The following is a 26,257-nucleotide window of genomic DNA, read 5'->3' as shown; positions in this document are numbered from 1 at the left end:
GCACCCAACATTTCCATACTCCTTGTTTGCATACCTCCTGTTTTAGGATTGTTGTGTCAAACCCAATGTAAGGGGAACAGAGGTTGTGTAATGGTGGACATATTGGTTGACTGCCAACGATCCCAGAATATGACAACTAAGAAACTGTTGTCATCAAACGGGTAAGGGCGACTCAAGGACATTACAACTTAGTTTTATTTTAAGGGGAGCTGCTCTTCAGTATAAATGTGAATGCCACTCACTATCTCAACGGAATCATCCTCCTCCCTTTTTTTTTTTTTTTTTTAAATTTCCCCTCCGCCGCTTAAATGTCCTGCGATAAGCTCAGTGAACTTTTTTGCTGATGCTGCGCAAATGTATTTGGAGCCGTGTGTGTATATGGTAATTTGCCGTTCATACTAGACAGATGCTTTAGTTCCAGATAGGTAGTTCATTATTCATTAATCTTCTGATCCATAATGAAGAAGGTAAGAGTTCAGCTCCTGGATTCTTAACGAAACTTTTTTTTTTTTTTTTCCTCCCTCTTTCCCTGCCATAAAGCATCACCTTGAAACATCAGAGAAATGCAATGGACTTTGAAACTGCTGAAGGTATCCGCAGCTGCCGAAATGAGATAATGCACAAAAAAGATCTCAATCTCCAGGTACGGTACCAGGGATGTACGAATGCTACGGCTCCTGCTGCACGGGGCTTGGGAGAAAGTATTTACCCCCTCTATATGTAGATTTATATGTAAATGATGCGTATATGCTATTTAGATGATAATGATGGAGTGGGAGGAGAACCCAAGAGAGAGGCTCCAATACACGCTAGATGTTAAGTGAAATCATCGCAATGTTTTATTTTCCATTTAATAGGAGCAGATATACATAAAGTCTAACATGATTTAAAGTGATCCGGTTCACTCGGAGCTCTCGAGTTGACGGGGAGGGCTGCGCCGGGTTCTCTCCACCTGTTGACTGATAGTCCTCTCCCTATACATAAGCAAGGAGAGGAGCTATCACTCTTGATGCGGCGGACAAGATGAGTCTGGCGTGGCCCGCCCCTTTGACTCGAACTTGAAGATTTATAAAACCTAGATGCCCATTTGGTCAATGTATGTCCTGGCTACATGCTGACGGTGGTTCGGGCAGCATGAACCTAGCAAAGGGTTCCCTTTTTTAAAGGGCTTGTCGAGGATTAGGAAAACATGGCTGCTTTCATTCATGAACAGCGCCATATTTGTCTGCAGATTATGAGTGATATTGCAGTTCACTCCAACTGACTTCGGACACAATCCACGGACGGACGTGGCACGGGTTTGGGGGGAAAAAATAAGCAAACCCTTTAACCCCTTCAGTGGCAGGTTTATTATTACCATGTCAGCGCAGCAAGCACTCGAGATTTTCTTGAGGTCATTCAAAGTGGCAAATATGTACAGTGGCACAATAAGGCTGGGGTCACACGGGGCGGATTCCTGCCAGAAATCTTGCGGTTTGGCCGCTGCAAAAACCACAAGATTTCTGCCGGGAGAAGTGCCGCGGAAAAACCCGCGGCGGCTTTGAAGCGGCCCGGCCGCTCGCTCTTCCGCTGCGGCTGGCGCTCCCATAGAGGAGAGCGCGGCCGCAGCGGAAAGAAAAAAACCCGGACATGCTGCGGTCGGCAAATTTCTGAGAAATCTCGTCCACATGGCTGGCTAATCCCGAGATTAGCGGCCGCAGGCGGATTTGCCGTTCGGAAATTCCGGACGGAATTTCCACGGCAAATCCGCCCTGTGTGAATCCAGCCTAACTGTGTGTCCTAGCCAGCATTTCAGCACTTGAGCTGTCCACAGAAATCTTCCGTGGTTTAACTGCATGGTGAGATTTTCCGGGCGTGCCACTAAAGGGGTTAAAGGGGTTGTCCCGCGGCAGCAAGTGGGTCTATACACTTCTGTATGGCCATAATAATGCACTTTGTAATATACATTGTGCATTAATTATGAGCCATACAGAAGTTATAAAAAGTTTTTTACTTACCTGCTCCGTTGCTAGCGTCCTCGTTCCCATGGAGCCGACTAATTTTCGCCCTCCGATGGCCAAATTAGCCGCGCTTGCGCAGTCCGGGTCTTCTGCAGTCTTCTATGGAGCCGCTCGTGCCAGAGAGCGGCTCCGTGTAGCTCCGCCCCGTCACGTGCCGATTCCAGCCAATCAGGAGGCTGGAATCGGCAATGGACCGCACAGAAGAGCTGCGGTCCACGGAGACAGAGGATCCCGGCGGCCATCTTCAGCGGTAAGTATTGAAGTCACCGGAGCGCGGGGATTAAGGTAAGCGCTCCGGTAAGCTTTCTTTACTTCCCTGCATCGGGGTTGTCTCGCGCCGAACGGGGGGGGGGGGGGGGTTGAAAAAAAAAAAAACCCGTTTCGGCGCGGGACAACCCCTTTAAGGGGTTGTACCAAAATAGACCTGTTGCGTATCTAAAGGAGAAGTGATAAAAGTTTGATTGGTGAGGTTCCCACCACTGAGGCCACCATCAATCCCAAGAATAGGGGACCCACATCCCTCTCTACTGGTCACTGTGGGCTCGCAGCATCCACCTGAGACCCCCATTCTTAGGACCTGAGCCCCTACTGATCTGATCATGTCAAGTGCAGATTTCAAATAAAACTGGTGCGGATTCCACGACACAATCTGCTGAGCATGGGCTAATGCTGACCTTTTCAGTGGTCCACCAATTTAGGGTAAATTTTAACATGGTGCAGATTTGCTGTGGGAAAATCCATCAGGACTTCCCGCACCAAATTCAGTGGCAGAAAAAAGTCTGTGCTAAAACTGTGTACGGGAGGTCTGCAAATGCAAATTTTCACAATCTTGCCTGCTTTCCCGGCAGTCTGAGAAGTCATCGCTGTAGACTAGGACAACCATGAAGTAATCGCTGGTCTACACAAATGTAGTATTTTTAAAATGTACCTGCAGCAGATGGGATTAGTTGTGGTTTTTGAGTTTCCCATTGAACTCAAAGGGGAAAGGGCATCAAATCGGAGACCAATTTTCAGCAGCTTAAAGGGGTTCTACCTCAATTCACTTTTATCGTCCATCTATAGGATAGGTGAGAAGTCTAATTGGTCGTGAGAACAGAGGTTATGGGACTGCTTAGAATGGCCAAGCGCTTATACTCCACTGTTTGTTTCCATCAGACCCATTGAAATGAATGGAGCTGCACCACACATGCACAACTCTCGCTCTCCTTCATAGTGTTAGCAGCAAGCCTGGGAAGTGGGAAGAGGTAAATACAGGACCCCCGTCTGATCTGCGGTGCGGATTGTACGATGCAGATTTTTTTTCCCCTGCAGCGCGTGGATGAGATTACTTTGCTTGCACCGTAACACGCCACATGTGAACATGCCTTATCCCGATGCATCATACGGTTGTCACAGCTGTATTTGTTCTACACGCGCAGTACTGTGAAGGAGTTACTGGCGGTTCTTGACCCGCAGCGTTTGCAAAGCCAAGAACACTGCAGCCCCCTGTGGAGTCCGGGAGCCTCTAAAATAATGTTTCTTTTTATCATTTCTGTTTTCTGAAGGAGGAAGACATAAACTCGGATGACTTATCAGAAGACGGACAATCCAGACAAAAAGCGGAGAAGCGTCGAGCCAAAAAGAAGGTAAACCCTCTGCTCCTGCAAGTCATCTTACGCATTCTGACTGTTTCCTGCAGCCACTCACTGAACTTCATAGTGCAAGTGGGTGAAGACTGTATGGAGTGGTTCTTTAACGTATGCGACTGACGAGTCAACTTCGGAGTTAACTTCTGTAAATGGAGAGAAAATTTAAAGGGACTGGATCATCTGAAAGTCTTGAGGCCCATTTAGACACAACGATTATGGCTCAAAAGATGTCTTTTGAGCGGTAATCGTTGTGTGCGTTTACAGCGCAAGGTGATCGCTCAAACGTTGAGCGATCACCTTGCTCTCCGAGCTGGGGATGCAGAAGACAAGTGGGGATATAGACTATCTATGGCATAGGCAATGATTATCTGCTCTGTTAGGGGACCTCTGTGACCCGCAGTTAAGGCCTCCTACCCACGGGCAGATATGTGCTTCGGAATCCGCTGGTAGTGTGAAGCCGCAGCAAATACCGCCCGTTACTTCCTATGGAGATCCGTTGCTTCCTGCACCCGGGCGGAAATCAATTACCATTTCCACTCACGGAGGAACAATTGCAGCATGCTCGATTTTCATGCGGATTCCGCGTGGACTGCTTCCATTGAAATCAATGGAAGCTGTCTGACCCGCGGCCTGATTGCAATGAACATTGATTCTTTGTTGTCGCCCAGCGACTGCATGGGCAACGGCGATCCGCTGGGTTCATCCGCAGTACGGAAAAGATGGCAACCGAGCAGGTATGCACGGACGACGCCGGTGCTGCCAGAGCCGGATTCTGCTGTGGGATTTAATCTTTTTATTTGGGTTTTCCCTGGAATGTCTTGCCCATTGTTTCAATAAAAGGCATTGTATGGCACTCGCAGGTCATGTAATGCGCGACTTTATTTTTTGGGAGGGGGCTAGCAAGATATCGGGCCAAGTTTCTCAAGATATCGGGCCCAATATCTTGTTCACCCATGTGAATGAAGCCTAACGGAAATCCTAGGTAGTCCAGCCTCATTAGAATCTCAGTTCATTGTTCTGCCCCCCATTCTTTACCCTGCCACACTGCTGATTTGCCAGTTACATATAGGGACAAGCTCGACGCACAGGGAGCTGATCTGGATTACAGCAATGGCTAAGCTTGTTGAGCAATTGCCACACATGAGCGGCTGTAAGAAGGGGGGCAGTAGTGGGAAGGGGCAGAATCTGGGTATTCAAAGCCTATAAAAATAGACTCTGCTCTGTATTGTGTGGTGTAATGTGCGCTGCGGTTTACTTGTGTATCAGACAGACATCTTAACAAAAGATGGAATGTGGGCAGCGTACACACGGCGTTGGGCAGTGGCCAGGAAACACAAATGGAATACATTCCATATACAGAAAGCAAGGAGAAGTGTAACGTAGTATGAAGGCCAAGGCAGCGGCGGCGGTCTTATCAAGTATACTGTACATAGCGCACTTTATTTTCATCAACCCTAAACACAACAAAAGGACTAAAAACAGTACAATAAATATCAGATTTATCCACGGAGGAACGTGTATTTTGGGAGTTGTCCGTGAAAGGGAGATATTGGAGCAGAGCCGCTTTAGGGCGTACCAGAAGAGAGTAGAGGTGGACTTCCGGTGAATGGTGTCCGATCTGATAAAAAGGTGGGTGTTGTAGACGCTGCCAACATGGAGGGCGCTGTATCACGGAGGGATGCGAGCGTCTTGTGGATGCTATACAGAATCGCATACCAAAAGCTCAAGTTGTGGGGTGGCCTTCTGTGAAAGAAGAATGGTTGATTATACTTTTATATACGTCGGCAATTATTACGCATTTCGGGGCATGACCAAATGTGTTTTGGCGTGCTGTGGTCCTCCTTATACCTTGCTTTGTTGGGAGCACCTATAGGGGCCAAAATATCATTCATAAACTAGTTGGGGGGCGTGAGCTTCTTTGGTGGGTGTGTATTTGAAGTGGTAACCCCTCCCCAACAAGCGCTAATTGGTTGCCAAGTCCACTGAATGTGGTCTTTGAGTGAACACTCGCAACCAGAGACCATAGCGGAGAGTGTTCTTTAGGAGACCAGCAGGGACTGTTTAGTCGAAGATCAATGTGTGTTAAGTGGGTGGGTGAAATGTTCTAAAAGGCAGGAGCCAATCAGCATTTGGTGGGAGGAGCACTCTAAACAAGCATACATCTCTCTGCAAAGTTGTCTTGTTCTTCAAAGACTTGAGGCCCTTTTACATGCAACGATTATCGCTCAAAAGTCGTCCAAACGGCCGAAAATGAGAGAATTGTTAGGTGTAAACGCGGGCATCGTGGACTTTTTCGCTTGAATGATTGATTTTAGTTCACTTAAAATCCATCGTTCAGCCGCTGAAAGACTGAGCAATTTCATTCCATTTAAAGGTATTTTGCTCATCTTTCAATAGACTGCAGGATGTTCTCCCCACTGCATGTTTACACTAGCCAGGAGGAGAGCAATTCAATCTGCCCACAGCCAGGAGGAGAACAATGGAAAGTGTTGGCAGCTGTTTATACAGCTGGGCGTGTGATAAAACACATGCTGGGCTCTGCAAACAACTCATGGAGGTCCTTTTAGATGCAAATGAAGATAGTGTTAATGGCCATTAACACTTCATGCAAATGGATCACTAAATCTTTCAGCTGTTTGGAAGATTATCTTTGCCTGTAAAAGGGCCTTAACTGCTGTTTATACCAGACAGTAATTAATGAACCAGAGACTATTTATTTTATTTTTTTTGTTGAGCTGAAATGAAGCAACTAGTGAATAAATTCTCACTTGATAATCAAGTTGGTGACCGGGTTTACATGGGACAACTCACTTAAAGTTGCTTTATGAAGCGGCTAATCAGATGATGTTTGACCCATGAAAAGCTACTTTTTAGTTGTTTCTAGCCATGTCAACAGGACAGCACTAAGCCCTCCTCTCCAGCCAGAGTTGTGTACCCCCACCTATCTGAGGAAGGACTGACAGGCCTTGTAATCACTGGCACATATAAAGTATGTCAAGCTTTTACCCCCTTGACATTTACTATTCCTCTGTGCAAGGTCGGCCCACAACCCAGCCTTTTGTTATGTGATTCTGTATAATATCTTGGGAAATATCCTGCATTTGCATTGAGCCATCTGCAGTGAGAAAATGTCGTCTAAACAATGTAGGCCTACATGGTGACTTTGGGTGCTCCAACAAGAGTGCAGTATTTGCACTACCCTGTTGTTCCGCCTCTAGCTTGGATACAAGATGTGATATGGGTGGGCATGGAGGCTCTAGTACCCTGTTGTACCACCTCTAGCTTGGATACAAGATGTGATACAGGCGGGCATGGAGGCTCTAGTACCCTGTTGTACCGCCTCTAGCTTGGATACAAGATGTGATATGGGTGGGCATGGAGGCTCTAGTAGTCTGTTGTACCGCCTCTACCTTGGATACAAGATATGATACAGACAGGCATGGAGGCTCTAGTACCCTGTTGTACCACCTCTAGCTTGGATACAAGATGTGATACAGGCGGGCATGGAGGCTCTAGTACCTTGTTGTACCACCTCTAGCTTGGATAGAAGATGTGATACAGGCGGGCATGGAGGCTCTAGTACCCTGTTGTACCGCCTCTAGCTTGGATACAAGATGTGATACAGGCGGGCATGGAGGCTCTAGTACCCTGTTGTACCACCTCTAGCTTGGATACAAGATGTGATATGGGTGGGCATGGAGGCTCTAGTACCCTGTTGTACCACCTCTAGCTTGGATACAAGATGTGATATGGGTGGGCATGGAGGCTCTAGTACCCTGTTGTACCACCTCTAGCTTGGATACAAGATGTGATACAGGCGGGCATGGAGGCTCTAGTACCCTGTTGTACCACCTCTAGCTTGGATACAAGATGTGATATAGGCGGGCATGGAGGCTCTAGTACCCTGTTGTACCACCTCTAGCTTGGATACAAGATGTGATATAGGCGGGCATGGAGGCTCTAGTACCCTGTTGTACCACCTCTAGCTTGGATACAAGATGTGATATAGGCGGGCATGGAGGCTCTAGTACCCTGTTGTACCACCTCTAGCTTGGATACAAGATATGATACAGGCGGGCATGGAGGCTCTAGTACCCTGCTGTACCGCCTCTAGCTTGGATACAAGATGCGATACAGGCGGGCATGGAGGCTCTAGTACCCTGTTGTACCGCCTCTAGCTTGGATACAAGATGCGATACAGGCGGGCATGGAGGCTCTAGTACCCTGTTGTACCGCCTCTAGCTTGGATACAAGATGCGATACAGGCGGGCATGGAGGCTCTAGTACCCTGTTGTACCGCCTCTAGCTTGGATACAAGATGCGATACAGGCGGGCATGGAGGCTCTAGTACCCTGTTGTACCGCCTCTAGCTTGGATACAAGATGCGATACAGGTTAGCATGGAGGCTCTAGTACCCTGTTGTACCGCCTCTAGCTTGGATGCAAGATGTGATACGGACGGCATGGAGGCTCTAGCTCCCTGTTGTACCACCTCTAGCTTGGATACAAGATGTGATACAGATGGGCATGGAGGCTCTTGTACCCTGTTGTACCGCCTCCAGCTCTAGTCTTCTCCAAAAACTAAAAGAAACCACCTGGATCTGAACCCTCAAAGATGGACCACTAAATGACTTCTATTTGCTATTTATGGTTTATTTTAAGGTTAAAGAACCTGTTTACCTTAAATGTCTCCCTCTCTCCGCAGAGACAGCGGGAACGGAAGAAGCTTGAGAAGAAGAAACATCTTGAAGAAAATGAACAGGTATTCAGATAGTTATGTTGCTTATATGCAAAAGTCTTGTAAAGACACACCGGGTCAGTCGTGTTGCCCATAGCAACCAATCACAGCTCAGCTCTCATTTTCCCAGAGCAGTATAAGGCCTGAAAGTTGTTCCCTGATTGGTTGCTATAAAAATATATATATTTTTAACCCTTCAATGGATATGTAGTACTAAAGGTGAAGGGTTCTGTGCCTTCATATATGAAATGAAAACCCATCTGAGTACAGACCACTTTTTGCAGCAGCTCCCTCCATTCTAGCCTATAGTTTGGGGTTCCAAGTTAGCTGCTGGTGACGTCCATAGGTCCTATTACGCATGTATGTGTCTTGCTTTCGTTTCTGCTTAAAAGGGGTTTTCCAGGCATTTACTGTTGATGACCGATCCTTGGGATAGGTCATCGGTAGTTGATTTGCTGGAGTCCCCAGCTTGGGATCCCTGCTGGTCTGCTGATTTTCATTCCCGCTGTAAATACAGCGGGATGAACATCTACATTCTGGTCAGAAGCGGAAGGATGAGCTCATCGGTGGGGATCCTGAGCAGCGGACCCCTGCCGACCAGCTGGTGATCTATCCTGATCGGTCATCAGTAATAAGTGCCCAGAATACCCCTTCAAGGTCTTTGACCTTGCTCTACAGGCTCACCTTTTTAGAGGTCAAATATGGGGTTTATATCTGGATTGAGTTAGTCAGTATTATTGTCCAGAAAAAAAATGTTCTAGCTCTACAAGCTTCAGAGCTGAAATCCCCCATCAATCCTTGCTGGCTTGATATCTGCAGACAGTTTACTCTGGTGACTTACATTCTGGGAAGTGTTATTGTTACTCGGCAGTAATCTGATTATAGAAAAACTGTTGTCAGACAAACTTTAACAATTTACAACAGCCTTGTTGACTGTTTCTGTAGCCAGCCATGTAAGTATACAGTGACTCCGCCAGCAGAATAGTGAGTGCAGCTCTGGAGTATAATACAGGATGTAACTCAGGATCAGTACAGGATAAGTAATGTATGTACACAGTGACTCCACCAGTAGAATAGGGAGTGCAGCTCTGGGGTATAATACAGGATGTAACTCCGGATCAGTACAGGATATGTAATGTATGTACACAGTGACTCCACCAGCAGAATAGGGAGTGCAGCTCTGGGGTATAATACAGGATGTAACTCCGGATCAGTACAGGATAAGTAATGTATGTACAGAGTGACTCCACCAGCAGAATATTAAGTGTAGCTCTGAAGTATAATACAAGATAAGTAATGTATGTACACAGTGACTCCACTAGCAGAGTAGTGAGTGCAGCTCTGGAGTATAATACATGATGTAACTCAGGATCAGTACAGGATAAGTAATGTATGTACACAGTGACTCCACCAGTAGAATAGTGAGTGCAGCTCTGGAGTATAATGCAGAATGTAACTCAGGATTAGTACAGGATAAGTAATTTGTGTACACAGTGACTCCACTAGCAGAATAGTGAGTGCAGCTCTGGAGTATAATATAGGATGTAACTCCCGATCAGTACAGGATAAGTAATGTATGTACACAGTGACTCCACTAGCATACAGCTCTGAAGTATAAAAAGAAGTAATGTATGTATGCAATGACGCTATTTTTTGATTTTTAATGACTATAATGGAAAAAAATGCCCCTTTAATCATATATATGATAGCCATCACTCTGCACAAATAGTATTTGCTGGTTTTTGCCTTGTTCATCAAAAGTTATGACTCGCATGTTGTACGGTATTTCCTCAGGCCTGTGGTAGCCCATTCATGTGAGTAGTTGCTGCTAATTAGTATAATTATGACTCCTCTGACAATTGCTTTTATGGCCAATTCTCAGGGGCAACTTCTGTGTCATGTGTTCTATAATTGTCGTGGTTTTACAATAATCACAAATGTCGAGGGAACTAGGTGGAGTTGTCTTTAAAAGTGAAAATTTGTCCACTTTTTTTGCTCCTATATGTCAAAAAAAAAAACCAAGAACAAAAACATGGGTATAATCAGATGATTGGGCTCGTGTGGAAGGAGTCCATTCCATAGAACAAGCGGTCAGTTTGCGCTGGAGCGAGGAAGCAGGTGAGTATGACTATATAATTTTCAAATTTGGCGGCTCCTGTCCTTTAAACTTAGTTCCTAGGAGCCTTTACAAACGGACAAGTTCCCTTGACTCCATTAAGGACCAAGCACCGTTGCTATATGGCACTTGGTCCTGGGCTTCAATCTCATGCCACTGTAATATGGTGCGGGTTTAAGACTCCTGCAATCAAGCAGGAGCAGGCTGAGTTCTTAGCTGTCGGAGACAGCCAAGGACCCCAAAGAGTAGACAGAAGCTGTTTTTAACCACAAAAAAAAAAAAAAAAAAAAAAGAAAATTACCCACCGCCGACAGACCTAAACCATCGCCATATCTGCCATGTAATCCCAAGATTGTACAAAATGGCAAACTCATTCCTGTACATTTTTTTTTTAAACAGAAATGTGATAATTTTAAAGGTAAAGAACTATAAATTGAAGGCAATATTTTTCTTTCTACTTTTTGTACACTAAGGGTTTGTTTTTACCCTTTAATAAAGCAAACGGGGGAAAAAAGGTATTAAATGCAGCTAAGAAAGATGGCCGCCCCCATAGTCATGTATAGACAGCAGAATAAAAAAAAAAAATCTACAATCAGAAAATAAAAACTGGTTAGAAAAATGGAAAATGTTCCTCTATCTTTCTGGTTCTAATTAGATTAAAAAAATTAATATAGTTTTTTTTTTTTTTTTTTTAAACTGAATTCATTAGAAAGAGGTAGTGGACCGAGAAGGAAATGTGACTGCTGGATCAGACTACACAGGATTTGTTTTGTAGTCTGTTACCATGGAGACACACAGTTGTGTATAGAAATTAGGCACAAAATGGTACAGATTTTTTTTAATTAAAGCAGCCCTCTGGTCCCTGGGCAATTTTCTAACTACTTATATACACTGAACTGCTTTCTGATTGCCTAGTGCTGATTATACGAGCAACTCTGGCCAATCAGAGAGCAGGTATAGTGCGTTGGTAGTCTAACAGTACCAGTGTGCTGTGGAGGATTAGGTGGTCTGAAGATTGCATCCGCCAACAGGACCCAAAACCGGTGAATCGGAGGCACGAGGAAGAACTGCAGGTAAAATAACCCCTTCCCCTCCAATCCTGGGACAGAATTTTGTCCTGAAATTGGAGGGTCACATCAAGGCTATTTCTAAAGTTACTTTATTTTTTTTTTTTTTAGACTCATTGGAGTAAAACAAAAACAGGTGGTTGAAGGCGGAGCTTCGCTTTTAAAGGGGGTTATCTTGGAAGGAAAAAAACAGTACCTGATTTAGTTTGGGTCCAGTGATGCCGGTATCTGTATTTATGACGTTGATTCAAGTGGTATGCACCTCTTGTGGTCAGGTGACCTCATCGCAGGGGGATGCCTTAGTTATTAACCCTTTCCAATCCAATTTGTATCCTGGTTTTCCTGGGGGCTTACTCTTTTTCTGCCATTATACAATGGCGCTATCTGCTGGCTAAAGCCAGTACTGCATGAGGTGACACGTTGGATAGGCTCCGACAGCAGAGAGGCTGGCAATACACAGTAAGAGAACCCCGACGGACGTCTTCCAACATCGGAGCTGCACAGCCTTAAATCATAATGTCTGCAGACGCCAGACAGTGGATTGGAAAGGGTTAAAATGAGCCAATCAACTTGACCCCTATGATCCTGGGACTGACAATGACAGGTCCAAATCATGAGACCCAGTGCTGCATACAATTCGGAAGTGGAGGTGTTTGCATTGCTGAACCCAGACTGGGTGTGGTAAGTTTTTTTTTTTTGGTATACTTTTTAATGAAGTTTTAAGGACTATCAAATGATCTTTAAAATCTGCATGTTTGCTGTCCTTTCTCTGCTGTGGTGTACACTAAACATTTTTTTACTGACTAGCCTACTGTGGAGGGTCATAATGACCCCTTTGTTAGGGACTCCGCAGAGCTCTGCTGTTCTGAACTTAAACTTTTTTGCAGGACTGAACATGCACCTTGCTATTTATTCACTGTATTGCCACATCCGACCCCTTCTCTTTGTGGAAATGAGGCGTTGTACTCCTGGGAGCCGGTTTGACGAGTTCCCACTTGCCAATAAGTAGCAAGGTTACCTGGGATTATTAGGACGATAATATATGTAATTTATTTTTCCCTTGGCAGGAGCCGGAGTGGGATGTAAACAGTGCGTTCGTTGCCAACGCTGCCAGTCACATTAGACCAAAGAGCAGGAATAAACTTGATAAGAAGCACAGTGCTAACAAAGAGAACGAGGAGAAGGTGGAAGAGGTAATTGTTTTATGTCTGACCAATGAGGAAACTTTGTACAGTTGCAATCAGTTATTCAGTCCTCATTGCAAATTAAGTTTATTTGCAAAATTGATAAGCTTTCTGCTTTTTTTTTTTTCCTCGAGCAAGGAGAATTTAAATAGCTAAACGCACAAAATATAAAAATTAGGTTTCTCCAAATTCACAATAAAATACAATTTTTAATAACTTCTGCAGTCTCAGAATTATTTAACTCTCTGAATAGAATCTCTCATAAGAGCACAAGATTGGAAATCAAGTATTGCCTCAAGCACACCTGGTGCAACTAATCAAGGACTTCATTAAGACCACTGTACATGGGACAACTGTTGATCACTTCTCTATTTTCATACTGCAATGATATACACTCGCAAAAATTGAAGAATAGCTGGAGTTGGTTGATTCAGAGATGCACAGCTGCATGTTTACACGGGCCGATAGTAACTTATTAGGTAAACTCCAACAAGTGAGCGATTTCTCACTCGGTACCCTTTTGGTGGCCGCGTGTAGATGGGACGACTATCGCCTTAATTCGCTATTTCCAGTAATAATTTGGGATTGCCCCATGTAAAGGTACCTTGAGTTGCATCAGGTGTGCTTGAGGTGAAGCACATGAAATGCCTTGCCTTGGCTAGAGCTTTTCTGACACCGATGTGAAATCCCCTCCACAAAGTGCTGTAACTGCAGGTGCTAGCATACTGGAGATTTCTTTTCCTCCTGGCATGCTTCTTTCTTCATTCATTTTAATTCCAGTATGGTTATCGAGACCATTCCAGTTGGGGTGAGGAAGGGGGGGGGGGGGGTCGAGGGCACCTGGAGGCATAAAAAGCTCATTGGTGAGGTTTCCTTTTAAAGGCATAGTCTAGGAATTCCAGAAAATAGCTGCTTTGCATACAGCCCGTTGATACCCCTCCTAGCAAAGGGGACTGCATCTGTAGTGTAGAGGAGTGAGGAGGTTGAGCCGCGGCTGGGGGCCGAGCTTATTAACATTACATATATGGGGATCCACCATTCTGGATCCCTGCCAATCAGAAGTGACGTCCTGTTCATCAGTCACATGGCCTAAGAGCAGCTCAGTCCCATTCAAGCAAATGGGATAGACCTGCTTGACCGGGCACAGCCACTATACAATGTACAGCAGTGTGACTGAAGTGACCATGGGTCTCAAACGAGTACCGCTGTCGCTTATATCAGCTGATTAGTGGGTGTTCTGAGTTGGGGACTCCAACCAGTCAACTCTCGATGACCTATACGCAGAAAACCGCTTTAATAACGCAGTTATGATGTTCTTTCCTTTTGCAGGATGACTGCACCAACTCCTTGATCCAAAGAGCCAGGCGTCTTGCTGGTAAGGAGGTTCTTGGGAGCTGAACTAAATGTCTTATTCTGTAGGATGTTATGTTTTTTTTTTTGTTTGTTTTTTTTTAACAATTGGGCCTCATTTATCAAAATGGCAAAACTGTCCATGTTGCCATAGGAACCAATCAGAGCTCATTTCTCAAACTACTGTGAAAAAATGAAAGCTGAGCTCTGATTGGTTCCTATGGGCCACAAGGACAGTCTTATGGTTAAACAGTTTTGGTAAGTGAGGCCCACTGTTCATCTATGTAGAGGGTTTTATACGGCATTTCAGGACACACAGGAGTGATTTTTGTTTTTTTGTACCCCCCCCCCCCCCCCCTCCCCTTCCCGGGACATTCTGAAGGCCCCAGGGCTGCTGTGGCTGATTGCCTCTTAGATAGAACATTGTATAAGGCAATACTATGGTATCAAACAATCTCAAGTTCAAGTGCCTTATGGGAGATGGATGTAAAAAAAATAATATAAAAAATATAAAATATATATATATATATATTTTTTTTGTATATGAAATATATTTGTGTGTGTGTGTGTGTGTGTGTGTTTTTCATAAAACACAAACAACGATGCGCTCTAAAATTACACCAATAGAAACTACAAGACTTCAAGTAAAATATGAGCACATAGCTGTGTTGACGGGAAAATAAAAGCAGTTGTGGCTGCCAGAAGATGGCGGCAGAAATATATATTTTTTTTCCAAAGATATTTTGTTTTTTTAAAAGTAGTGCAGTAAATGCATAAATTTATATTTTTTCTTGCATTTTAAATTAATGTCCAGCGCTTTTTTTTTTGAATAGATCTTGAATATGCAATGGATGAGGAGAATCTGGGTTAGAAGAACAAAGGCGCAGTAGCAATATCTACTCTATGAAAAGTAATTGGACACCTGAGTAAGAATAAAAAGTCATATTTATTTCCATATGTTAGTACTTAGTGGGGCTCCTTTTGGCTCTAATGACATCGGATGGCATACTATCTACTAACATCTGATACACTTTAGCTGGTATTTCCCTCCAGTCATCCTGCAAACATCTTGCAAAGTTCTCTCAAATAAAATGGACACTATTCAGATTGCCTGACCTGATGTTCCAGTTCATCCCAAAGCTGTTCAGTAGGATTCAGGTTGGGACTTTGTGCAGCCGGTCCAATCATGGAACATCCATATCCTCAAACGGTGTTGGATTTGTGACAAGGTGCGTTGTCTTGTTGGAAGTATGGCCGACCATTTCCAGAGCATTACCACATTGTCAGCAGCACATTATTGTCTAGAATGTCAGGGTCCCCTCTATGTTCATGGTTATTGTCACTACAACCAACGGACCGAGACCATGCCACGTAAAACATCCACAGACCATAACGGAACACACGCCATACTTAACTGTTGGAACAACACACTTAGGCAAAAGGTGTTCCCAGGATCCTCCAAACTCAGGTACCTCTATCTGATCTAAAGATGTTCTATGGTGTGCTGAATCACACTACTACATTTTGCCAGTGCTCAACTGTCCAATGACTACGCTCCTTGCACTGCTGTAGACAGACTGATGCATCATCTTTGAGAGAACACCCTTTGCTGGATGAATGGAGGGAAATACCAGCTGAAGTGTATCAGACGTTAAAAGAATGTATGCCACCATGATTTTTCGATGTCATTAGGGCCAAAGGAGCCCCACTAAATATTAACATATGGAAATAAATACTGCTTTTGATTCTTTGTAGGTTGACCCAGGTTCTTCCTTCCAGTGCTCCCCCCTTTGCTCTGTTATGGACAGACCATCAATGTAAAATCTCATAAGCTTGCTGCTGTGAAAACTCGATGGGAGCTGTAGTTTCACGACAGTCGAAGAGCCGCAGGGTGCGAAACCCTGCAGTAAGTTATAGTAAGATCGTGATACATGGCATTATAAATACCGAGCAGAAGCATGGCACGTGAACCGGAAAGAGGTGGCAAGCCTTTTGCTCTGATCAATGATTTGTCAGCACATTTGTGCTGTGTGGATAGTTAGCAGGAGGGCCGGCTCCGCACATTAACTTCAGTACTTTACAAATTGCTTCAAATCCCTGGGTTGTTAATGGCCTGAATTAATGAGCGCACCAAGCGATACGGCGTAACTGTATGTAAGGAGTAACTATGTAAATATGTGGGGAGGAATTTAAAGGGATGCTCTAGATAAAACTGATATGCCATAATATACTTTATGCAGGGCTTGAAGGGCACAGCATGGTGGGGGGGAGAGTTACATGACCTGCCGAACATCCTCTATGCTGTTGGCCCTCGGGTCTACCAGTTCCCAGACCCTATTTTCGGTTTTGCAAGATGGGCACCACAATCTAACTACCCAATGCACACACTATATTGGTATTCGGAGGCAATTCAAGCACTCTCCGATTGGGAAATGTTGATCATATGAGCAACCCTGTCCAATCAGAGAGCAGTAGTAGCATATTGGCAGTCTAGTACAATACCAATGCACAGTGTGCATTAGTCAGAAGATTAAAGCGGCCATCTTGAAAGACCGAAACCGTGTCCCAGGAACCAGCAGGTCCGAGGGACAACAGACTATGAATAGCAAGTAACGCAACTCCCCTCCCCTCTCCAGTCACTGCACAGAATTTTGTTCTGGGACTGGAGGGTCACTTTAAAGTGAAGTTGTAATATATTGGGGAATTGCAGTGTAAGCAATTGTCTAATGTAGTGTAAGGAGCCTCAGGGGCAATTAAAACCCTGGAAGATTTCAGATGACAACTCAGTGCTCTGCACATTTCAGCACTAGAGCTGTCCACGGAAATCTTCCGGGCTTTAACTGCATGGTCAGTGCAGCAAGCCCCGGAGATTTTCTGGGCGTGCCACTAAAGGGGTTAATGATCTAGGCAAGGAATGTTGGGAGAGATTGCTTTACACCCTTAATCAATTAAATTTTTTTCATTCTGAATCACTGCACCATCTGCCATAATTGCGAATGCGGGATCACTTCTCAAGATTGTGTTCACAGCTTCCCGGCTGTGTTAGACCGTAGATATATATATATAATATTGCCTTTTACAGTTAATTTGTGTATTTTAGGTGACACATTAAACATCTGCTTCTTCGGTTCCCAACTGTATACGTTGTGTTCTGACACCTCGTTTTGTGACTCGTCACTTTACCAAACGGCAGTCATTTCATGTCCCGAGTGCTAATCTGTTTCGTCATCTGAATCTGTAATAGGATGTTCAATCCTTCTCCTTGTTTGTATTGCCAGTCCTTTATCAGATCTATCTCCTCTCCCGTCTACACATCCATCTCATATCTCTGGCCATTCCCAATGTACAGTACTGGGTGGGAAAAATGCTGCAAAGTAAGAATGTTTTCAGCAACAGAAGGGTTAATTGTTAACTGATGAAATAAACTAAGTAATGGAACAAAATAGAAGCTAAATCCTATTAATATTTGGTGTGACCGCTCTTTACCTTCACATCAGTTCTTTCAGGTACACTTGCACACAGTTTTTTGAAGCAACTCAGCAGGCAGGTTGTGCCAGACTTCTTGGAGAACCAAAGGCCCTTTTACATGGAAAGATTATCATTCAAAAAATGGTTGTGACCGATTATCATTTTGTGTTGGGGTCTATTTACACCAATCTACTTTGGATACCAGCTCACTCACATCTTTCTGTCTCGTCATGTAATCCCAGACAGACTGGATGATGATGAGATCAGGGCTCCGTGGGGTCATATCATCACTTCCAGGACTCCTTGTTCTTCTTTACACTGAAGATGGTTTATGACACAGACCTTACGTTTGGGGTGGTTGTCCTGCTGTAGAACAAGTTTGGAGCTAATCAGATGCCTCCCTGATGGTATTGCGTGATGGATAAATATCTGCCTGTGTGTCTCAGCATTGAGGACACCATTAAGACCCCTTTCTCATGGGCGCTGCGATTTTTAGCCGCCTGTATCGCGGCCATCAATGAGAGAGAAAGAGAGAGAGACGCATTTTAACGCCCATTCAGGCGTCCAGGTGCAGCATATATATGCCACAGCCTGAAATTCCATTGGCTAGGGTAAGAGTTTAGCAATGCTAAACTACCTCCCCTTCACTCTTTTTGCCGGGTGATCGCAGTAATAAAGGCTCCCATAGAAGCCTATAGGAGCTTCTGGCAAAGGCAGGTGGGAGGATGTTTTGCAGCCCCAAACTTGCAAGGAATCATGCTTCACTGCTGCCTGCAGACACTCATTATTGTACCGCCCTCCAGCATGCTACACTGCTGCCTGCAGACACTTATTATTGTACTGCTCTCCACCGCTGCCTGCAGACACTCATTATTGTACCGCTCTCCACCATGCATCACTGCTGCCTGCAGACACTCATTATTGTACCGCTCTCCACCATGCATCGCTGCTGCCTGCAGATACTCATGGCTGCCATGGTGTATGACCTGTGACCTAAAGCTGTCTTCCATAACCTCACCTTTATAACAGAGCTTCGCTTTTTATCACCCAGTTTTAAGCCTCCTACACAGCTGTTTGGAAATTGCTTAATCATACATTTGAGTATAATCCAACAAAATCCTGACTTTGTGCAGGTGTACCTAGAAAAATGTGTGCAGTTTTGAAGGTAAAGGGCGGTCCTACCAAAAACTGATGGGATTTACGTTTCTCTTTTGTTCATCCACTTTGCATTTTGTTCCTTGACAAAAAGAACTAATAACACTCTATTTTTTGAAAGCATTCTTACTTTGCAGCATTTTCCCCACAACTCCCTAAAGCTTTTGCAGAGTAGTGTATGCACTTTCTTTTTTTGTACTTCCCCTTAGGAAAATAATTTCATCACCCCCCCCCCCCTCAAATTTGCATAATTCACATAAATGAGTGTTTCAACATTCTACCATTAATAAGCTTGTCATATGGAAACCTATTGCACAACATATTGTGATTTTTCTCCCTAATTTACATGGAATGTGTTAAAAAGTGCCACAGAAAATAACTAAAAATGGCATTGTTGTGCTCCGTGTTACAATCCACATTGAAAATTTCTTTCTGAAGCCAGTTGTTTGCAGCAACGCCTCAATGTTTAGTTTGGGGCATTGATGACGGCCGTGTTCATGTCTGGAGACCCGGGGGTGAGCGCCTCAATCCTGCCTTTGCTGTGTAGCAGCACACTGCCCCCTGCTGGTGTGATGACCTGGGGGGCCATTGCATACGACAGTCGGTCACCCCTAGTAGTGGTAGGAGGGACAATGCCAGCCCAGGGATATGTTCAGGACCTCCTGCAGCCACATGTGTTCCTTTCATGTCTGCTTCCATGAGGCAGTGGGATAATGCTCGGCCACACACACAAGGGGGTCACAGGAGCCCCCACAACATTGCCACAATGGTCCCATACATGTTCTATCAATAGGATCATCTGGGATGCCAATTTCATCAGCCTATGAGTTTGCACAATCTAGAGGCTCAGTTACAGTAAATGTAGAGCGAGATGCCGCACGATACCACCCGAAATCTGATTGCCATAGAAAGTTTCATTCCGACAACTCCTCCTAGGAGTGGGATGTTTTGTGACCATGAATATATATACACGTAGGTCTGTATAGATGGATATAGTTATACCCAGATGTAACCATCATTTACATGATGGGCATCATGATATCTCACTCTACAGCATTAAATACTGCAGCATCTAAATGTTTTTACAGGAAAAGGTTTTTAAAATCTTTTTTTTTTTCCTTTTAACCTTTTTCAATCCCATATTGTATTCAGGCTTTCCTAGGGGGCTTTCTCTTTCTGCCAATTTACAATGGCGCCATCTGCTGGCTAGAGCCAGTACTGCATTATGTGACATGCCAGAGAGGCACTTGACAACAGAGCAGCCAGTAATATACAGTAAGAATACCCTGCCGGACGTCTTTTGACATCTGAGCTGTACAGCCTTCAATTAGAATGTTAGATGTCAGACAGTGGATTGGAAAGGGTTAAGGCCGCCTGCACACGTGTGCGTCGGACCCTGCATGGAGGATACCCGCAGCAGAGTCCGACCCGGTGCCCCCAGCTTACCTCTCCGATGTCTTCTCCACTGCTGCAAGTGTGCCGGCCGGAGCATCGGCCGACCTATGCGCAGTACAGAGGACGCAGTGCTGTCGCTATGGCAATGGTTGCAGGAGCCGCGTCATTCTGCAATGATTGCAGAATGGCCGCGGGACGGACGACTTCCATTGACTTCAATGGAAGCTGGCCGTGGGTAGCCCGCACAAAATTGCAGCATGCAAGCAAAAAATCGCAATTTATTTCCACTCATGGGCAGGAAATCATGTTTTCTCATGGCATGCTATGGGCTGGACTTGCTGCAGAATCCAGAGGTGGAATCCTAATCCGCATTTTGCAATGCAAATCTACCCGTGTGCAGGAGGTCTAAACAAAACTTTAAATATTAAAAAAAATAACAACAACCAAAAAAACCCACACATAATTGATGTCGCTACATCTGTAACACCGTGTACTACAAAGTGTAACTTTTTTTTTTTCTTAGCCAGCATGGTGAAAAAAAACTAAAAAAAAAATGATGCCGGAATAACCAATTTTCTAATAATCTCATTTCCCTAAAAATTGCTGTCATAATCCTAATGACCCTTAGAATAAACAAAAATAAATGTGTTTTTTTTCAAATTTTTTTTTTTTTAACCCTTTCCAATCCAATTTGTATCCTGGCTTTTCTAGGGAGCTTACTCTTTTTCTGCCATTATATAACAGCACTATCTGCTGGCTAAAGCCAGTGCTGCATGAGGTGACACGTTAGATAGGCTCCGACAGCAGAGAGGCTGGCAATATACAGTAAGAGAACCCCGACGGATGTCTTCCAACATCGGAGCTCTACAGCCTTAAATCATAATGTCTTCAGCTGACAAACAGTGGACTGGAAAGGGTTAAATGCTAAAACCAAAAACTCATTGCGCTATATGTACCCAAAATTGGTTCCTATAAAACCTAGGACTCGCCCCACAAGACAGAAGGTGCCATACTGCTACACTTATGGAAAAAGAAAAAAAATATGACCACCGGAACACAAAAGGGGAAACTATTAACTAATAAAAGCTAAAAATTTAGTTATGTCACTTAAGGGGTTAAAATCGCACATGAGGCGACTGAGTTCTGCAACAAATCTATTTACTTGAGATGTAAATTTAAAATCTACAGTTAAAAAAAGTAACATTTTGCGGAAGGTTTTTCCAATTTTCCCCTGCCTGTTGGGTTCTAAATGCTAATAATTGCCTTTTTTCTCCCTTTTCTGTGTTGTGTTGTCTGCGTCTAACCCCCGTGCGGGCGCCGAGCGTTCTGTCATTTTGTACACATGACTTCCTGCCTCTCTTGCCTTTTTATCACTTAACATTCTCTCTTCTTCCAGAACAAGGCATTAATTCAGTGGAAGAGGGAAACTACACCAAAGCAATTGGACTGTTTAGTGAAGCTATCAGATTAGATCCTAAGGATTACAGGTAAATGTTCTCCTGTGTGCAGTCAGGGGTTGTCAGACGCTCCTGCCGCAGGATTTATAGCCCCCTCCTCCTCCGCTCTGCCGTCTAGATTGGATTTGTCTTCTGATTTCTCGAATTTCAGGGAGATATTTGTCCGCCGCGATAATAAAGTTATTTCTCTCTGCATGTAAACCGCTATTATACGGGGAGTACGCTGACCTCATCCGGGCATCCTTGCGGTATGTTAGCTATGTTATTAAAGGTAGCGTTATACGGGGTGGTTATTGCCCAAATAAACCTTGGGAACGGCAAATTTGGGCGATATTCGTCCCGCCTACAGATGGACAGGGCACTGAGCAAGAAATCGCTCACTTGTCGGAGGCTCTTGGTTTTTAGCTCATCCGACAACCAAGCGATGTTCGGCCCGTGTAAACAGGCAGTCGTACATCTATGGACCACTGCCTGTTTACAGTGAATGGAGACAAGCAGAGCAATCTACGGCTTCCATTCTCTGGACAACGATCGCTTCTGTGTGTTGGCAAGGGAGCGATAGGCTGTGGGGCGCTGGTTGGGCGCTTATGAGTCAGATCATGTAAAGGTACTTTTTAAAGGGGTATTCCAATGGTAGGGCATTTCACACAAACCACTCTCCACCCTGTTTTCACCCATATACTGGTACTGGATGGGTGAAAACGTATATATCGGTAGGTGTCTTACAGCTGGGAACCCTACAAATCCTGAGTGCGGACCAGTGTACCCCCCTTCCTATTTTATGGTTCACAATCAGTTCTTCCATTTCCGCAGTGGAGTGGGGGTATGGAGCAGCCGGTCACACATGCGCCGCAGCGGCTCCATTCTTCTCGATGGCTCAGATAGCCAAGTGCTGTTCTATTTTCATTAGCCCCATTGAAGTGAATGGAGCGGTGGAACACATACGCCCTGTCTCTTCGTTCACTCTGGTGGGTGGCGGCAGAGCTAGAGTGTTGGACTTGGCTATTTGTCTGCGACATTGAGATGAATGCAGCCAATTCTTGGGATCAGTGGGGGTCCTAACTGTCAGAGCCCACTGATCCATCAATTTTCATCCATCCAGTGAATGGGTGAAAAAATGAGAAAAAAATCCCCAATTCCCAATGTAATATGTGATGGCATGCGGATTGTGGTAATCGTGGGCTTCCAATAACGTGACCTCAGTGCCTCTCTGTAGGACATAAGATCACGGGTGACCTTGCAACTAACTAAGAAAGTCTGACCTGGTCAGATTTTTTTGGGACACTTGAAAAGTTGCTCACAAGCTTGTTTGCCATGGCGGAAGCTTGATCATGGTATTTCGCAATTCAGATACAACTCAACTTTGCCATATAGCCAGAGCCATAATGGACTGGAGCTTCTGATGTCTGAGCTGTAATTCAAATCTGTTGAGTGTTCATTAAATGGGTTATTTTGTGAAAACTGGTGTCCATGGTGGAGACCAGCCACATGACAACTGACCTCTGAAACTAATGGCGGAAACGGGTGTATGTCAGCGAACACGATCGGCCCTCTGTAAGTGAGAAAATGCCCTTAGACACTCGGTCCAAAACGCGTTAGCTGTTTCACATCGCTTGTCCGATACTTTTAGGTTTACAGTTGATAACTTACTGCAACGCTGGCAGCCATCTCTGCTCATTGGTCTACCTATGATATTCCAGATTAGCAGGTAGTTCTTTGCCATAAGCATGTGCTGACCTTTTTGGATGTTCCAGATTACAAGACTGATGTTTTTTTTTGTGCTTTGCAGGTATTTCGGAAACCGTTCCTATTGCTACGAGCAGCTGGAGCTGTACCCCAAGGCACTGATGGATGCAGACATTTCCATCCAGCTCTCGGCCGACTGTCCTAAGGGCTACTTCAGGAAAGGCCGAGCCCTGAAAGGATGCAATGTACGGAGGTCTGCTAGGTTGATTAGTAATATTGGTCTGCGGCTTTTTGGTTGGTTTCCCATTTCATGCATATTAGTTGCTGACATGTAAATGTGCGATGACTGATCTCATCATAGATTGCTTACTACTACTATTATATTATTGCTCCTCTATCCCTCCTCACTTTAAATATTATTATATACTCTCTACTGCATGTATATACTAAATGGCCACGTTATTAGAGGTGTCATCTAATTTCACCATTGGAGTTTCCCTGTATTGAAATTAGAGCCCTGACCCCAGAATGCAGCATAAAGTCACCGCATAAGTTTTTTTTTTTTTTTTTTTTTTGTGGATCAGTTTGTGTGAGTCCAGATTAAATGGGAAAATCCAGCGATCTGAGACTTCCACCAGTCATCCGTGCTGGACTATCTGTGGCCAGGATTTCACTGCCAACCTTGTGGGATTTCTCATACATAGTATACCAGGAATGGTGTGACTTTGAGGAAAAACATCCAGCAAAAGGTGATCCTGTGGACGGAAACAACTAGTCACCAAAAGGGGTCAGAGGAGGGTGTCAAGAATCATTCTGCTAATTAGGCAAGCAACCTGCAGCAGAATACAAAGCTGGTGCTCCAACTATGATGTCCAGCCACACAACTTGTCTTTCCTTAGCATGGATGGGCTACAAAGCCAGCGGCCACTTCCAGCGCAATTGCTGTCTGAAAGAAACTGGCAAGATTCCAGTGGGCAAAAGAGCACAAGAATTGTATTACTGAGCCGTGGAAAAACCTCTTCAGCTCAGATGAATCCAGATTTCTCTTGCACTGTGCTGATTGGCGGCAGAATTTGGCACAAGATGCGTGAATCGATGACCCCTTCCTGTCAGCTGATCAGAACATGTCAGCATCTCCATCTAATCTGGGGCAACAACAAGAAGCTTCCTGTCCATAGGGGCCGGTATTCCTGCAGGACAATTCCATCACCTAGTGGGATCTATACCACGACTGATTGCTGCAGTTCTGAAGGCCAAAGGAGGTCCAATGCGCTACTAGATGGGGTCTGTAATAAAGTGGCCATTCAGTGTATGTATACAGCAATCCACTCAGTTTATAGCTCTCTATTATATAATCTGCCCATACAATGTCCAGGACAAGCCTCTTAGTACAATATCTTTACACTGTAATATAAACCCTCTTGCATTAAAAAATAAAAGCTTCAGAAAATGCATTAGTTCGGAGGTAAATTCTCACCTTATACGCATGAGGTCCGAGGTCACTGCTGCCTTTTTGGATTTTTCGGAGTAATAGCAAATCAAGCAGAAAGTTCCTGGAAATTTACTATTAAGGAATGCCACCAGAAATGGTTTTGGGCTTGTGTTGTCACTGAATCTCATCAGGTGGCTTCCTTTTCCCTATGAATGGTTGAAGGCTACTGCTAACCAATCATATCTGCTGCTACCTGCAGGAGTTTTCCCACTGCATGTGGCATGCATGCTGCTGCACATGGCACAGTCTGTATACTCTCCTGTGCCTTTTTAAAGGAAGTCTGTCCTTTTTTCTTATTGGCCAATTAATACAATTTACCTTTAGCATGTGACTGAATGAGGACTCCAGTGGTACCTTTTTTATTTTTTTAACTCTGGCTCCCATCTAAAGATATCGCCGTAGAGGGTCTTCCTGTGTTGTATGCAAATTAACAGTTGGGGCCCTCCCCCTGCCTCCAACTAAGACACCCCCCCCCCTTCCCCCCCATCTTTACTGAATGGCATGTACAGCTCTTTCCCACTGATGGACCGTCTGATTGATTGTGCACATGTGCTGTGACTCCCTCACGGGTAATGACGTCACGCACATATACCCGATCCCTCAGTGCAACGCAGGCACTTTGGGTGGAACGCATGACGTCTAACTTTCTTCTTTCTTTTTCTTTTTTTTTTTTTTTTTAAGTTGGCCATTCACATTTAACATCTGTCAGAACCATTATCATTCGATCAATCACTGTTTGCCCTGGCTCCCCCCATACACACTAACGTTCAGTTGAACATGTGTTTTTGGTTTTGGGAAGGTAAGCTGCAGCCAGACTCCACTGTTGCCAGCTTATCTCCCTTGGAACAAAAGGGATCACTCCCACATGCACATCAGTCACTGTTCCCATTGGTTCGGAAGGCTCAAGTCTCTGTATGAGGCCTTCAGACCCACATCTATGTCTCTCCATCATCCTACCTTCAACTTGGAATGACCTGTGTAACTATAGCTTCTATAATCTGGCCAAAAGTCCCTATTTGATGCCTAGGTAATGCTTCATGGGATTGGTAGTTACCATAGGTAGCCTGGGGTAGGACTGAGAACCTCTATAATTTGGGCTATATTAGGCGGTGGTGGTAATGATTTCATGGGCCTGCTGGATTTCCTCTTAAATTACCTTTAATTGTTGATCTGGACTAATAGTTTTCTGTTCTTTTTGCACAGAGATACGCAGAAGCGGAAGATGCCTTCAAGATGGTGTTAAAATTGGATGAAGGATGCAAGGAGGCTTTGGAAGCGATAAATGCGTGTCAGGTTCTGCAACTCATGGTAACTCAATGACTTCTAATACCTGGTTATATTTGTAATATAGCAAGCAGCAGAAATAATAATAAACATGTATTTATAGAGAAATATTTTAAAGGGGTTGTCCAGTTGTAAACCATTGATGGCCTTTCCTCGGGAAGGAAGGGGTTGCTGTTGCTCAGGACTTCCGCTGTTCACCAAGCCAGCTGGACTATGCACTGAGCTGATTTTGGGAAGC

General features: G+C 44.5%; 1 protein-coding gene across 2 annotated transcripts in view; it reads left to right on the top strand.

The window, feature by feature from the left end:
• LOC136626236 (stress-induced-phosphoprotein 1-like) overlaps positions 1-26,257 on the top strand; it is a 74,895-nt gene that overhangs the window by 26,942 nt on the left and 21,696 nt on the right. For both annotated transcript variants that reach the window (XM_066601110.1, XM_066601109.1), the window contains exons 2-9: positions 541-643; positions 3,545-3,625; positions 8,333-8,389; positions 12,616-12,741; positions 14,062-14,107; positions 21,497-21,587; positions 23,347-23,488; positions 25,939-26,043. In XM_066601110.1, coding sequence (XP_066457207.1) covers positions 569-643; positions 3,545-3,625; positions 8,333-8,389; positions 12,616-12,741; positions 14,062-14,107; positions 21,497-21,587; positions 23,347-23,488; positions 25,939-26,043 — 723 coding nt within the window. In that variant the 5' untranslated portion in view covers positions 541-568. The remainder of the gene's footprint in view (positions 1-540; positions 644-3,544; positions 3,626-8,332; positions 8,390-12,615; positions 12,742-14,061; positions 14,108-21,496; positions 21,588-23,346; positions 23,489-25,938; positions 26,044-26,257) is intronic.

This window comes from Eleutherodactylus coqui, chromosome 4, assembly GCF_035609145.1.
Source record: "Eleutherodactylus coqui strain aEleCoq1 chromosome 4, aEleCoq1.hap1, whole genome shotgun sequence".
NCBI lineage: Eukaryota > Metazoa > Chordata > Amphibia > Anura > Eleutherodactylidae > Eleutherodactylus > Eleutherodactylus coqui.
Note: the sequence above shows the minus strand (reverse complement) of the source record. Positions and strands in the feature narration are given on the sequence as shown.